Source organism: Gymnoscopelus microlampas (assembly GCF_963454915.1).
Source record: "Gymnoscopelus microlampas genome assembly, chromosome: 1".
NCBI lineage: Eukaryota > Metazoa > Chordata > Actinopteri > Myctophiformes > Myctophidae > Gymnoscopelus > Gymnoscopelus microlampas.
The window spans coordinates 47,796,432-47,810,636 of record NC_139962.1 but is presented as its reverse complement, the minus strand read 5'-3'; the positions used below and the strand labels follow the sequence as shown (position 1 = coordinate 47,810,636).

The following is a 14,205-nucleotide window of genomic DNA, read 5'->3' as shown; positions in this document are numbered from 1 at the left end:
AATTGGTATCCAGGGAGTGTGTGTGCTCAGTTTCGCTGCGATCAAGACAACGGTGCCAGAGATTAGCTGTCCACAGACAGAATGACGGACACACACACGGACGGACGGACGGACGGACGGACAGGGGGCAAAACATACTCTCTCGCCATGCCTTTCGGCCTGGCGGAGACATTAATGAGCCAGTGTACTGTATGTATCTCTCAGAAAAAAAAACTTCTGGGCATCAACTGTCTCCCTGGATGTTGATACCAGTGATGTGCAGGTCCAGTGGAGAGAGTCGTACAATACAAACGCCAGACAGCTCTTAATCCATACACATTATTAAGTTACACATATTATTACGGGGCCAGAGCTCTGCTCTGGACACGTATTGTTATTCGCATTATTCTGTCACTTCTTCTTCTGCCACTTTTCGCAGTTCTGGCTGAACCGCGCTGTCGGTTTTTACGAAACTCGGCCATATGGTAGATGGTCATGAAAAACGATCAAAAAATAATTCTCACAATCTTTCGTCCAAAGGTGGCGCTATAGCACTCAATTGAAAATGCCAACTTTGACCAGGTACAATTCATGCCCTGTTTGACCTACAGCCATGAAACTTGGATACACATATGCGTCTCCTCATGCTTAACAACTTTCACACTCTGACTTTTGACCTCTGACCTTTAGATCTCCCACCATTTTGAATTATATGAAAAACAGTCATTGGCTCCTAACTTCTGCATTTTTTCACTTATGGAAAATCCGTTGGAAATTTTTGTAGAAAGTGGTCCAAAGTTCAAGTACGAAACGTTTCGTGCAGATTGCTCAAAAATCCCAGGAGGAGATAGATTTTAACTATTACAGTTTTATGAAAATTATTCATCTGTGCCTAAAACATACATGCAGACTCACATTTCTTTGAAACTTTGCAGAAATGTACAGGGTCATTCCAAATATCACTGAAACCAATCTTACTCCAATTGGCCAAAAGGGGGCGCTATAGCAATTTTTTGAAAAGGCAGACTTTAAACAGGCATAAGTCATGCCTCGTTTGGCCGAAAGTCGTGAAACTTGCTTACACATGTGCCTTGACTCATGAGGAACACACGTATCGATTTGACCATTAAGCTCCGCCCTTAGATTTTCCGCAATTTTGAGCAGTTTGAAAAATACTTGTTTTTGCCAGTTCTGGCTTAACCGTGCATACGCTTTTTACGAAACTCGGCCATATGGTAGATGCTCATGAAAAACTACCAAGAAATAATTCTCACACTCATTCGTCAAAGGGTGGCGCTATAGCACTCAATTGAAAGTGCCAACTTTGAACAGGTACAACTCATGCCCTGTTTGACCTACAACCATGAAACTTCGATACACACATGCGTCTCTTCATGCCCGACAACTTTCGTGGTCTGACTTTTGACCTCTGACCTTTAGATCGCCCACCATTTTGAATTATATGAAAAACAGTCATTGGCTCCTAACTTCTGCATTTTTTCACTTATGGAAAATCCGTTGGAAATTTTTGTAGGCAGTGGTCCAAAGTTCATGTGTAAAATGTTTCGTGCAGATTGCTCAAAAATCCCAGGAGGAGATAGATTTTAACTATTACAGTTTTATGAAAATTATTCATCTGTGCCTAAAACATACATGCAGACTCACATTTCTTTGAAACTTGGCAGAAATGTACAGGGTCATTCCAAATATCACTGAAACCAATCTCACTCCAATTGGCCAAAAGGGGGCGCTATAGCAATTTTTTGAAAAGGCAGACTTTAAACAGGCATAAGTCATGCCTCGTTTGGCCGAAAGTCGTGAAACTTGCTTACACATGTGCCTTGACTCATGAGGAACACATCTATCTCTTTGACCAGTAAGCTCCGCCCTTAGATTGTCCGCAATTTTGAGCAGTTTGAAAAACACTTAAACCCAGGATTTTTCAGCTATTTGCGTGAAACTGTATCATCTCTGTGATCTCCTTTTCCACAGTTACTTATCTGTTGGGCCAATGGCGTCTCCCTTAAATGAAGGCCTCACAATCTCAGGGTCGCCAGTTCAAGCCTCACTTGATGCAGACTTAATTTAAGTTGAATTGCAAACAACATGACTGTATCATTGAATACATGTGCAACTGTTAAAGGTAATGATGAAATGCTTCTTGGAGAGAGTATGTTTTTTTAATGTATGACAAACTTCATTGTGAAAATAACCGATCTACAATCTCAAAACTTTTCAGATAGCAACATGTTTCTGAGCTTGTAGATCACTGAAACCAATCTTACTCCAATTGGCCAAAAGGGGGCGCTATAGCAATTTTTTGAAAATGCAGACTTTAAACAGGCATAAGTCATGCCTCGTTTGGCCGAACGTCGTGAAACTTGCTTACACATGTGCCTTGACTCATGAGGAACACACGTATCGATTTGACCATTAAGCTCCGCCCTTAGATTGTCCGCAATTTTGAGCAGTTTGAAAAACACTTAAACCCAGGATTTTTCAGCTATTTGCGTGAAACTGTATCATCTGTGTGATCTCCTTTTTCACAGTTACTTGTCTGTTGGGCCAATGGCGTCTCCCTTAAATGAATGCCTCACAATCTCAAGGTCGCCAGTTCAAGCCTCACTTGATGTAGACTTGATTTAAGTTGAATTGCAAACAACATGACTGTATCAATGAATACATGTGCAAATGGTAAAGATAACCTGAAATGCTTATTTGAGAGTATGTTTTTTACGTATGACATACTTCATTCTGAAAATAGCTGATCTACAATCTCACAACTTTTCATGGTTTGTGAGCTTGTAGATCGGCTACTTTCATTAGTTTTGGTTCTGAGGAGATGTACAATTTCTTCATTGGTAAATGGCTTGTGAACGAGTGATCTTAGTGTTAGTGAAACAGGGGCTTGGTTCATGAAAGAAGGCAAGAGTTTATGATCTTCAACAGACAATATCAGCCTGGACAAAGCTATAGCACTATAGGTAGTGTTGCAGCCTATTAGTCTGAAGGTTGAGAGTTCGAATCCTGTTAATGGCATTAGGTTGAGATGTCCAATCAAACCATTATGTTTCCATCTCTCTCTCTCTCATCAATCTATTGTTTCCATGTCACTCTCTCTCTCTTCAATCTATTCCGTTTCCATGTCTCTCTCTCTCTCTATTCACTGGCCCCGTATTATCGCTGCTTGCAGCTATATTATTCTTGTTATGATACAGTTTTTCTTTTATCAGTCTCCTCTCCTCCTCCACTGGCTGACTCTTGCCTTGTGGGTAAAGATCCACTTTTTGGCCTCCTTTGAAGTCCCACCACTTTTTCTTTCTTTCTCAGTGTTGCTCAGTCTGAGCCAAAGTTATAACATGAATGCTGCTCCAAATATTTTTTGGCCGCTCTCTTTTACTTTGATATGCCACTACTACCCCGCAGAATAATATTGTAAATCGCTTTGACATTGCGCATACATGAATTTAGCCGGGGAAATGATAGGGTTTTCTAAACCAATTAGGCGTAAAGATGAAGTGGATGTGTCCATACTTTCGAGTGGAGAAATGCAGAACAATGTGTATGCATCCATTTAGTGCGGAGGCTGCGCAAACATTATGGCCCCAGGAGAGGCTACACAGCACCGTGAGAATGTTCATGTTCATGTTCATGTTCATGTTCATGTTCATGTTCATGTTCATGTTCATTCAAAATAGGGAAATCTATCATATTTATTCGGTCGGTAGCTGTTGTATATGATCAGCAATACCGGTAACCAGTGTATGAAATTTTGAATTTTGAATATTGTAACTGTCTGAAAAGGTGTCATATAATCCCACGAGGTGGCATGACACTTAAATAAAATCATTAATTAATTCATTCATTCATATATATGGATATTTAGAACCAATGGCAACCGGAAGAGTGGGCACCTATAGAAGAGTGGGCACTTCGATGTTAATTGATGAGCACATCTGCTCCCCAAGGAACTGTCCTGTCACCCTTCCAGTTCAACCTCTACACCTCTAATTTCCGACAACTCCTCTATTGTCAGCTGCATCACAGATGACAACGAGGCAGAGTACAGAGCCCTGATGGAGAGCTGTGTAGGGCGGTGTGAAAACAATAATCCCAACATCAGAAAGACCATGGACGGGAGCGGGAATACCAGCCAAGCAAGAAGAGGCCACCAACTCTCTTTCTTGTGCTCTCTCTCTCTCTCTCTCTCCCTTTTTTTAAAAAACAGTATACTCACACTATTTTTGTTCTCTCCATCTCTCTGGCTTTTCCCCAGTGCCTTGTTTTCTTCTGTGTCTTCATGTCTTAGCCCCTTTCCTCTTACGTTGTCACTTTCATTTTACCATTCTCTCTCTTAGTCGTTTTGTAAGTCTGTTTTAGTCTATGTTTATTTTCTACTTTTCTCTCCCTGACTTTCTCTGACATGAATGAACAAAGATTCACACACACAAACATTAGAAACACATGGTACACACACACGCGCACGCACGCACGCACGCACGCACGCACGCACGCACGCACGCACGCACACACACACACACGCACACACACAACTTCCTGTTCTGAAGCCCCTCCCTTCTCTGTCTTGACCTCTTACTGAGTAAACATTTCCACATTTCCCTAACTGCCTTGTGCGCAGGCACATATATACACACACATGCAGAGACGCATACACACGCGCACAAATGTAAGCATGCACATGCAAGCACTCAGAAGCAACACACACAGAGCTCACTGTTGGAATCCGAAACTCATACAGTGACGTAAGGAGAACAACAGTTCCTGCAGTAGAAAGCTTTTCCAGGCTTGGCACAGCAGCACACACAACTCAGCATAAGACTTGAAAGGGAACAAACCCTGACATCTGTCCAGTAGAGGGACAGTTAACAGGTGTACTATTATCACTGCTGTGCTACAATAAATGCTACGCTAAATGATCTGTTATGACTTTCAATTCTCTGCAAACACAGAGATAACAGCAGGCTCATGCAGGGAGCTCTTGTCTCGAAAATACAGACCAGCGCTTCAGACAGCCTGCATGGTAATAATGAATGAATATTTACATTTTAGCTATTTCAGTTGATGTTCTTATCCAGAGCACCTCACTGCAAGCAGGTAGCGGATGCTCCGGTGCATTGCTCAAGTACATAAAGACAGTTTATGTACTGAATACATCACATTCAGCTTAGTCTGGCTTGCTAAGCCTCTTTTACAACTGGCATTGAACGATCTCTGATCCTACTGTGTCTAGAAGATATTTCTGTTGATCTACACAGGGAATGGGGAATCCTTGCTCAAAGCTGTTAACACATTTGTCCATTGATTAACCGCATGAACCCTAGCTAGCGTACCTATTCTGGGGCATGTCATAATAGCTCGACAAGCTCACAACGCGGCGCCGTTACTTCATGTGGCTCTCACACTCCATGTGGCCAGTCTATGACACCTGTTTTCTGTGACATATCTATGATGTAAGGTTTCAGCCACGATTTGACAACCATTCACTTCCCTATAGACGGCCTACTTATGAAAGAGTCTAGCAAATGTCATCCGTGCCCAAATTTGGAGAATCCGAGCCCCAATGACTTAAAATGAAAATAATAAATCCAGTATTTTGGGGTAATGTAAATCAGATAAAAGCAGCGTGTTAGTGTGTGCTCCTAGAGGGACTGTGGCAGGCTTAGATTCAGCACTTTAGTTTATGATTAGTCAGATAAATGTACTCTTGCTTTGAAAAAGCACCATGGGAATATAAATCTAAACTCGTAACGTTATGAAGCTGGCTTTAAATAAACAAGAAGTAAATATGGACATTCTGCTTCACACTGTCACTTATAAAGGCGGTTTCTTCACAGAGACTAGGGGTGTATGAATTATGTACGATACAAGTGACTACCAACTCCCTACATCTCTGGGGTTTATTTGTATATTCTGAATCTTATATGTTTACTCACACCCCCCCCCCCCCTTTACTTTACATAATGTTACACCTTTTTTTATAAAACTTTCATATCTACAACACCAGCACATTGCCCTTGAGCAACACATTGAAACGCCTACCCGTTCCACCACTCATGATATACAAACTATATATTTTGTAGAGCCTGACTGATGCCAGATTTTGAGGTCTGATACCGAATTTGTGAGAGAAATAGACCATCTATTACTGATGTTTTGACCAATATTTTGGATAGATTTGAACATTTAAGTATTTACAGAATATTATTAAACAACAATATATGGAAGGAACATTTATAAAATACACACAAACTGTTTAACCACTTATGCCCTATCCAAATGTTTTTTGTTAAATAGCCAATCTGTAGATCTGATTTTTTCTTTTTTGAAAACTAGAACAATTCCCCTATAATGACCAAAATAGGGATCCCAAGTTGAAAGTGGTTAGAAATCGGCTGTATAATGTCCAGTACCACAAAAAGGTCAAATAACGGGCGATATATGAGTCAGACTGATATATCTGTCAGGCTCTAATTATGCTGTAATGTTGTTCAACAATTTCCCTACCGCTCATTATGGTTGCTTGTGCACTGATATGTCCTAATGTCTGTGGTGGCACTTATTTGGAACCGTTCATCCATCCCTGCACCAATGTCAACATGTCCAGTACCAGCTACTATGATTACGAAGTGAAGTGCAACAGTGTGATTGTAAAGTTAGGGCTGATCAAAAAGAACTACAAAGTTCTACACCCCTCGAGCGTGAAAAATAAATGATCTGAAAAATGCGCCCTCAAATATTTCACATCAAACTATGAACTTGGCGATGCTTCATTCATACAGGTTGCTGATTTTATTCACAGCATTTTAATAAAAACAATTCACGCTCTGTGTGGATGTACTCATGACACTAAACAGCAGATTAAATTGATGTGAAGTAGTCGCACAGTGAATGCTCCTGGTGTGTAAGGACCTGTAACCTTTGAGTCAAAGAAGTTTGACAGAAATGGTTTTGTGACTTTTCTTTTTCCATTTCAACCCAAAGGTCTTGAATGGAGACAGACAACCGTGTGTGAAACACTGTTGTCATGGCATAGAAACCTTTAGCCATTCAGCAATTCTGAGTCAAACCGTGTGAAGGGGAAAGGAAAGGGAATGTTTCACTGGCCAAGTACATTTGCATATACTGTACCTGGAATTTGTCCTCTGCATTTAACCCACCCTAAACTCAGTATTGGGAGCAATGTGCAACTATTGAACAGTGCCTTGGGTACAGGTTACAGGTTCAGTATCTTCCTCAAGGACACTTTTACACGGTGCCAGATACCAAGGATTGAACCGGCAACCTTCCGATTGCCAGAATAAGCTGCTCATCTGCTGTGGCTGAAGGGAACAGTGAAGGAACAGCTGGAGTACATTATCCTTTTGAAATAAAGGCCAAGACTTAAATGTTCTTGGTTGGTCCTCAAAATAAAGAATTTAACATAAAATTGCTTATGCACTTATGCCAATGCATAATTAAGCGTACAGAGACAACTCCTGCACATCTAAAACATTATTATCTCATGAATTCTCATTGAATTTTAACTACTTATAAACCCTACTGTTGACCGGAGTCCACCTTCCCTTTTCCCTCTGCACTAAATATCTTTGCCCAAAAAAACAAGCTCACAAATCATTGTGTCATGATGATGATGATGATGATGATGATGATAATGATAAAACTAAACAAGTAGAGGCAGAAGCTTTGCAGCAGCTTACAACATGGACAACAGCAACAGAGAAGCTCCAAACCTCCTCACCATCCTACATGCAGTAGGATATTTTCAACCAGCTCAAATGACAGGTAATTAACTTCCCCTTCTGGGGAGTAACAGGGGGAGGAGGACTAAATTAAACGGCAGCAGAGGCACAAGGCTAACAGGGCTGTACTGCACTCTGTTGGTGGGTCCCGGGTACTGCAGGTGTGCGTGTGCATTGACGCAGTCTCAGTTCTGGCATTCAGAGCAGAGAGGGGACCGCTAGACCACAGCTTAGAGAGAGCTCAGCCCTGCCTGCCTGGCCAGTGTGAAGGACTGCTGGAGGAATCTGATAGTCAGCAACATTTACTGTACAGACTGGCCCAGGCTGCTCTACTGTGTGTGTATGAGTGCATGCATGAGTCTCTCTCAAACAAACAAACACACTCTCAAACAAACAAACACAGACGCATGCACACACACACGCGCGCACGTGCGAGCACATACAAGCACGTGCAGACACACACACACACATATGCACAAAACACACACACGCACACACGCACGCACGCACGCAAGCACAACACAGACAGACACACACACACACACACACACACACACACACACACACACACACACACACACACACACACACACACACACACACACACACACACACACACACACACACATAGATACAAGCACACAGAGAGCAGACATACAGTACAGACACAAATGCATATAGTACATTCACGCGAAACATACTGCAGGCAAGCAATGTGGTAGTTGCTGGCTATTTACATTCACAATGAAGAGAAGAGAAGAGAAGAGAAGAGAAGAGAAGAGAAGAGAAGAGAAGAGAAGAGAAGAGAAGAGAAGAGAAGAGAAGAGAAGAGACGGTGCACTGTATGTGCAGAAGGTTGATCAGTGCCTACAGACATCCCAAATAATGCAGAACAGAAAGGTGTCATTATGGTGCTCATGCAGGTTCCTCTGTTCAAACATACATAATTATGTCACAGAGTTAAGCTCACAAACACATGTTGACATGCTTCCCAATCCCTCCAGAGGACTGCTAATAATTTCCTTGACCAGCATCTGACCTCTCTACTCTGCAATCCCCAGTGGTTCGGTGTTACTGGCTCAGTGCAGGACGTGTTTGAACTTTTAGGAGGGCAAACATTATCTCCAGGGTTCGATTTGCTGGGGATCGATGCCTCTGCTTTTGAGTTTCCACCTTCTGGTTGTACATTTTTATGGCCGGTGGGGATATGTTTTGTCCCTGCTTCTGGTCAAACTGAATTGAATAAATGCATTTCCTTTTGGGAATATATATATTGGATATTCACGTTTGATAATATCACAATTTAATTTAAAAAGTATGTTAACCACATTAACCCTCTTGGGCAAATCTTCTAAATTTGTCTAATATTTTCAAAAGATGTTTTGTTTTTATTTAAAAATAGCAAAAATGGCCAATCTCCATGCTTGCAACGTGTTTCGGTGCGATGAGTTGTGAGTTTGTAATCAGCAATTTCGGGTGATTTTTGTATGAAGAAGTATATAGAGTGGTTAAAAATGCCCCCTGCCCCCTTCTCTGTTTTTTGTTTTGTTTTACAAATGGAACCCTGGTTGTCTCTCACGCCAGCTGTTGAATGCTACCTGACACTGACTGGACTTCACCCAACTGGTTTGACTCCTAAACATGAGGTCTGTGCAGTGTGCACTGACTGCACTCCCTTTTCCAAACAACTCTAACTGGTACTGGGACTCACCAGCAGTAAGCATTGGCTCTACAGCAAATATCAGTCTGTGTGCAACATGAGAAAGGTCACTGAGTGGTTCCACAGGCTATGACAAACATCAGCTTATCTTAAATGACGAATGATTATCGGAGCTTGGAGCACAGCAAAGCCAGAGTGCCACAGTGACCCTGATTTGTAGTTCAATAACATGTGTTCATATTGTGTTGTGTTTCTTTCAGTGGCACAAGGGAAACCTTGTGCCACAGAAATAAACTTTTTTTGGGTTTTTTTACGTTTTTTTCACACAGAACCAGAGATAACGCGAACCGAAGATGTACTGCTCCATTCACTTCCTAGTTAAAGGGGAATACCACTAATTTTCAACATTGAACTATGTCTTTAATACACCTTAGAGCTATTGTGTGGAAATAAGAAAAAAGTCCCCCCCCACTTCTATGTTGCCTAGAACTGGATAATTGATTGAGGTCATGTGATCAGTGAGTCAGTGACATATGCAGGGTGTACTTTTGGCTGAGGGGGTGGAGCCAAAAGTACAAGTACCAATGATAGCCCAATGATTTAGTCAATTATTTCAAAAAACACTGATTTGATATATAAACAAATTGAAATGATAAAAAATAATCATCATTATTTGATTAATGGAAAAAGTAATTGATGAAATAATCACTAAGAAAATAATAGCTAGTTGTAGGCCTAGACTGGACAGCAGTGTTCATGGTGTGGTGTCTTACCGTGGTCACGTTGTCCTCTGCCAGCCGTCCATCTGGTGTATCTCCTGACTCTAAGGCATCCATATCTGGAAACACATGAGCACAGCACATTACAATGGGCCATTTCCACATCTTAGACACTTAAGAAGACTTAAATCCACTTAAACCCAATATACTTTATTGACTGGGGTACCCCAGGGGTTTATGCTTAGCGTCCTCATATTCTCCCTGTACCAAATCTCTTTGTCGGATATAGCCGATCTACAAGCTCACAATGCGTCGCAGCTTGTACATTGGCTATTTTAAAGCGAATGTTTAGCTATTTCCGATTTTCCACAGAATGTTCGCTTATTATGCCATGCCCAGAATAAAGTCAGTAGGGTTCAAGAGAAGATGTATATTTCCACAGGATATTCGCTTATTATGTCATGCCCAGAATAAGGTCGGTAGGGTTCAAGTGAAGATGTATGTCATTGACTTGGATAAATAAATGAATGTTATTTTAAGTCCATGAAGTACTTGTAACAAGTAAGGAGTGCAAGGATTCAGAGCCAGAGGACAGATCATTCATAGAAAAAACATGTACAGTAACAAGCCTAAAGCACATTAAACATAATGTAGGGCACCGAATTGGGCAGTAGATGCACTGCCGTATTTATTGTAGTTCAGTCATCGTTGCAATTAGCTCTCTCCACTAGGAAAGGGAGACAATCACGCTGAGGAAGGCCTGTGGGCCGAAATGTCCGTCATAGGGTCTGCTGCTGGGGGTGAAAAAATCCTAAATGGATCAAAGTGAGTGCTGGTATTCCTTTCTAAGAGACTATTTCTGGCAGAACCGTGCACCCGATACACAAGTACTGTGAACTACTTGTCTGATGAGTGCTTGGTTCTCTCTCTTTCAAAGGGTGATAATGGACATAACACTTTGGGATTGTAGCTTTAACGATGGCAACCAGAAATAATTCCCCTTACCAGGACAACAACAAAGATTGACAGTGAACTGAGCTGTATTCAGTGTTATTTGCTGTTTTATCACCGAATAACACTGAGCTCAGCGTGAGTAGTCCAGTAAGGCTGTAACCCTGCCTCCGTATCTGTGAGACTCGAGAGATTAAAATAATAAAGCTTATGTAACCGACCATGAACTGATGGATGGAAGACAGGAGGAAGGAAGAAACAAATGACTTTCTATTAAAAACCAGGGAACATGCTGCAATTCATTACTATTATATAACTGATGGATTCCGTTTTTTTGCTTTTTCTTTTATCACAAAAAGGTATTAATGAAGGCATTAAAAACAATCTTAATTGCAAGACAACATGGAAAGATGGACAAACAGACAGAAAGAAAGAAAGAAAGAAAGAAAGAAAGAAAGAAAGAAAGAAGGAAAGAAAGAAGGAAAGAAAGTGAGAAAGTGAGAAAGAAAGAAAGAAAGTGAGAAAGAAAGAAAAATAAACAAACAAACAAACAAAAGAGAGAAAGTAGGAAAGTGGGAAAGAAAAAGAAAAATGAAAACATGGCCAATCCCTTCCTGTATTAGTCTCCCACCCATCTGAGGTCACCTGTTACTAGGATACAACCAGACTCTGCGCGTGTGTGTGTGTGTGTGTGTGTGTGTGTGTGTGTGTGTGTGTGTGTGTGTGTGTGTGTGTGTGTGTGTGTGTGTGTGTGTGTGTGTGTGTGTGTGTGTGTGTGTGTGTGTGTGTGTGTGTGTGTGTGTGTGTGTGTGTTACAATAAGTTGTTGACGTTCTTTGGCTTAAGGATATTTACCTTACATTTCCATTTTAGGAGGTAATTAGCTGACACCCATATCCAGAACATACAGTATGACAATATGAGCAACATGGCGTACAGCACAACTTGCAACGTGTGTGTTGGTGTATGTTTATGGACTTGTCACTCTGAATTAAAGCATCAGCTTTAATTCAGAGTGACTGCCTCTCTGCCTAAAATGTAATATAAATGTTCTTAAGAGCATGAACCGTGTCGGCCTACAGTACCTTCTAAAAGTCTGGTTTGGCACCCTGAGTCTCCACCTGCTGAGTTGAGTTTGTCTGGAAACAATCCCATCGCATTCTCTAAGGCAGGACTTTCCCAGGATGCTCTGCTCATAGCAGCAGTAGGGGCTGACCCGCCACCTTGTGAGGAGACATACTCAGCACACGCAGACATTTGTACTTCAGGAGAGACATCCTTAACCGCGTCCGAGTGTCCCATATCGCCATCTGCATCGACTGCAGAGTTCTCATTGGTCGTGCTGTCTGAATTGTCCTCTCTGACATTCTGTATGATAGACCGCACGTTTGTCTCTAAGCTCTCCTCTCCAGAAGCTAGCTGAGAGCTAACACTCTTCCCTGTGGGGTGAGGGTCAACTTCAACCAGACTGATGTCCCCCTCTTCTCTGCCTTCAGCCAGTAGGGACAGGTCAGGTTTCACTATGGCCCCGTCAGTGACCTCTGACCCCAAAGGACCTTGCTTGTTCTCTACATTCATGTCAGTACTGTTATCCTCCTGGGCTACATTCATGTCAGTATTGTTATGCTCCTCTGTTACATACCGACTCTCAGGGATTGTTTGAATGTCCTTGTTTTCAGACAGCGTCGGTTCTACTGACGGTTCTCCTATAAAACATTCTGAAATGAGCTGCTCTCCTGCGACCTCGGGGATCAATGGATCTATTGTATCCTGGCCCGGTGACGCTTGTGACACAGGCGCGGAGCCAGCGGAGTTCATGAAGGTCCGTCCGCTGTCTATAACCATTAGTTTACTGGCGCTACGGTCCAAGGGACGCCATGAGTCACTGGGTCGTGAATTCTCATCAAGTTCATTAGGCACTGTGTCACATTGTCCCACTGTCTCCATGCCAGTTGGTAGCTGGGAATCGGGCACAGAGCCAGGTGAAATGGGGACTGCATCCTCACAGTTCACATCTCTGCTGTCTCTGCTATCCTCCTGCTCTGGTAGTGCATCCCTGTTCTGTTCCAAGTGTAAGCCCATTTCCCTGGACTGTGAGCAGCATTCACCACGCGTATTCAGTTCTTTATCAGTCTGTTCAACTACTTTATTTTGAACCGGGACCGGGCTCTCCAGTTTGGTCGGCGTTCTGGAGCTTGATTCCTGCTCGTTTGTGTCAGGTCTGATGGATTCCTGAGCTGATAGGAACACTGAGCTTGTGGAGCTCAGTGCAGATCGGAAGCTGCCCTCTTCGTCGCTGGACAACCCAGGGTTCGTACCTGGGTCTGTGTCGCTGTGCAGTGCACCTGAGCTAGGCATTGTTTTAGAGGATAACTCATAATTGGTCAGATCCTCCGTCTCTGAATAGTCCACTGAGTCGCAAACAGTTTCAAAGTCTCTCGTGTCTTCTATCGACGCTTCATTCAAAGGACGACCACTTTCTGTACAAACACCAGATACTGCAATCTGTCCGCCTGGAAGACAAACCACCGCAATGTCTCCGTCAGCACGCCCTGAGTCCTCCTCGCTCCCAGTATGATCCCCAGAATGGTGTGCAGTTTCCAGGGCCGAGCTGCTGGAGCCATCAGCGGCAGTGCAATGCGTCTGTTGTTGTTCCTCTGTTGAGTAATCCCCACCAGCTGTTTCCTGGGTTTGTTCCAGGCTCGTGTTTGTGTCTGCTGGGAGAGCAGGAGGAGGAGGAGGAGGAGGAGGAGGAGATGGTGGTGGTTCCCCTTCGTGGAGGCCCTCCATCACAGGAAACTCTGACGTAACCTCTCGCTTTACATCACTGGAGGCTGGGGAGGAGGAGATGGGTCCCATTAACCCTTTGCTCCCCGGCGTCTCCTCATATAGGGAGAGGCCATCATCGCTGAGATCACTGAGCCTCTTCTGGTCGCACTCCTCCTCTGTCTCCTCCTCCTCGTCATTTCCAAGGTTCTCCTCTTCCCGCGAGTTCTCCTTGGTGTCAGAGTCCGAGCTGTCTGACAAATCGGAGGAGAACTCCAGTGACGGTGTAATTCCCATTGTGTCTGAAAGTGTCCTGCTGCTGTCAAGTGTTGTTGACTCTCCTCTGTTGCTGCTCTCCTCCTCTCCTCTCC

The 14,205-nt window shown here is 42.9% G+C and overlaps 1 protein-coding gene across 3 annotated transcripts in view; it reads right to left on the bottom strand.

Annotated features, from left to right (window-relative positions):
• Positions 1-14,199, bottom strand: part of LOC311050541 (A-kinase anchoring protein 13) — a 114,541-nt gene extending 100,342 nt beyond the window's left edge. For all 3 annotated transcript variants that reach the window (XM_084064626.1, XM_084064627.1, XM_084064628.1), the window contains exons 1-2: positions 12,154-14,199; positions 10,173-10,237 (exon numbers count right to left, since the gene is read on the bottom strand). In XM_084064626.1, the coding sequence (XP_083920752.1) occupies positions 10,173-10,237; positions 12,154-14,131 (2,043 nt within the window). In that variant the 5' untranslated portion in view covers positions 14,132-14,199. The remainder of the gene's footprint in view (positions 1-10,172; positions 10,238-12,153) is intronic.
• Between the last annotated feature and the right edge of the window lie 6 nt (positions 14,200-14,205).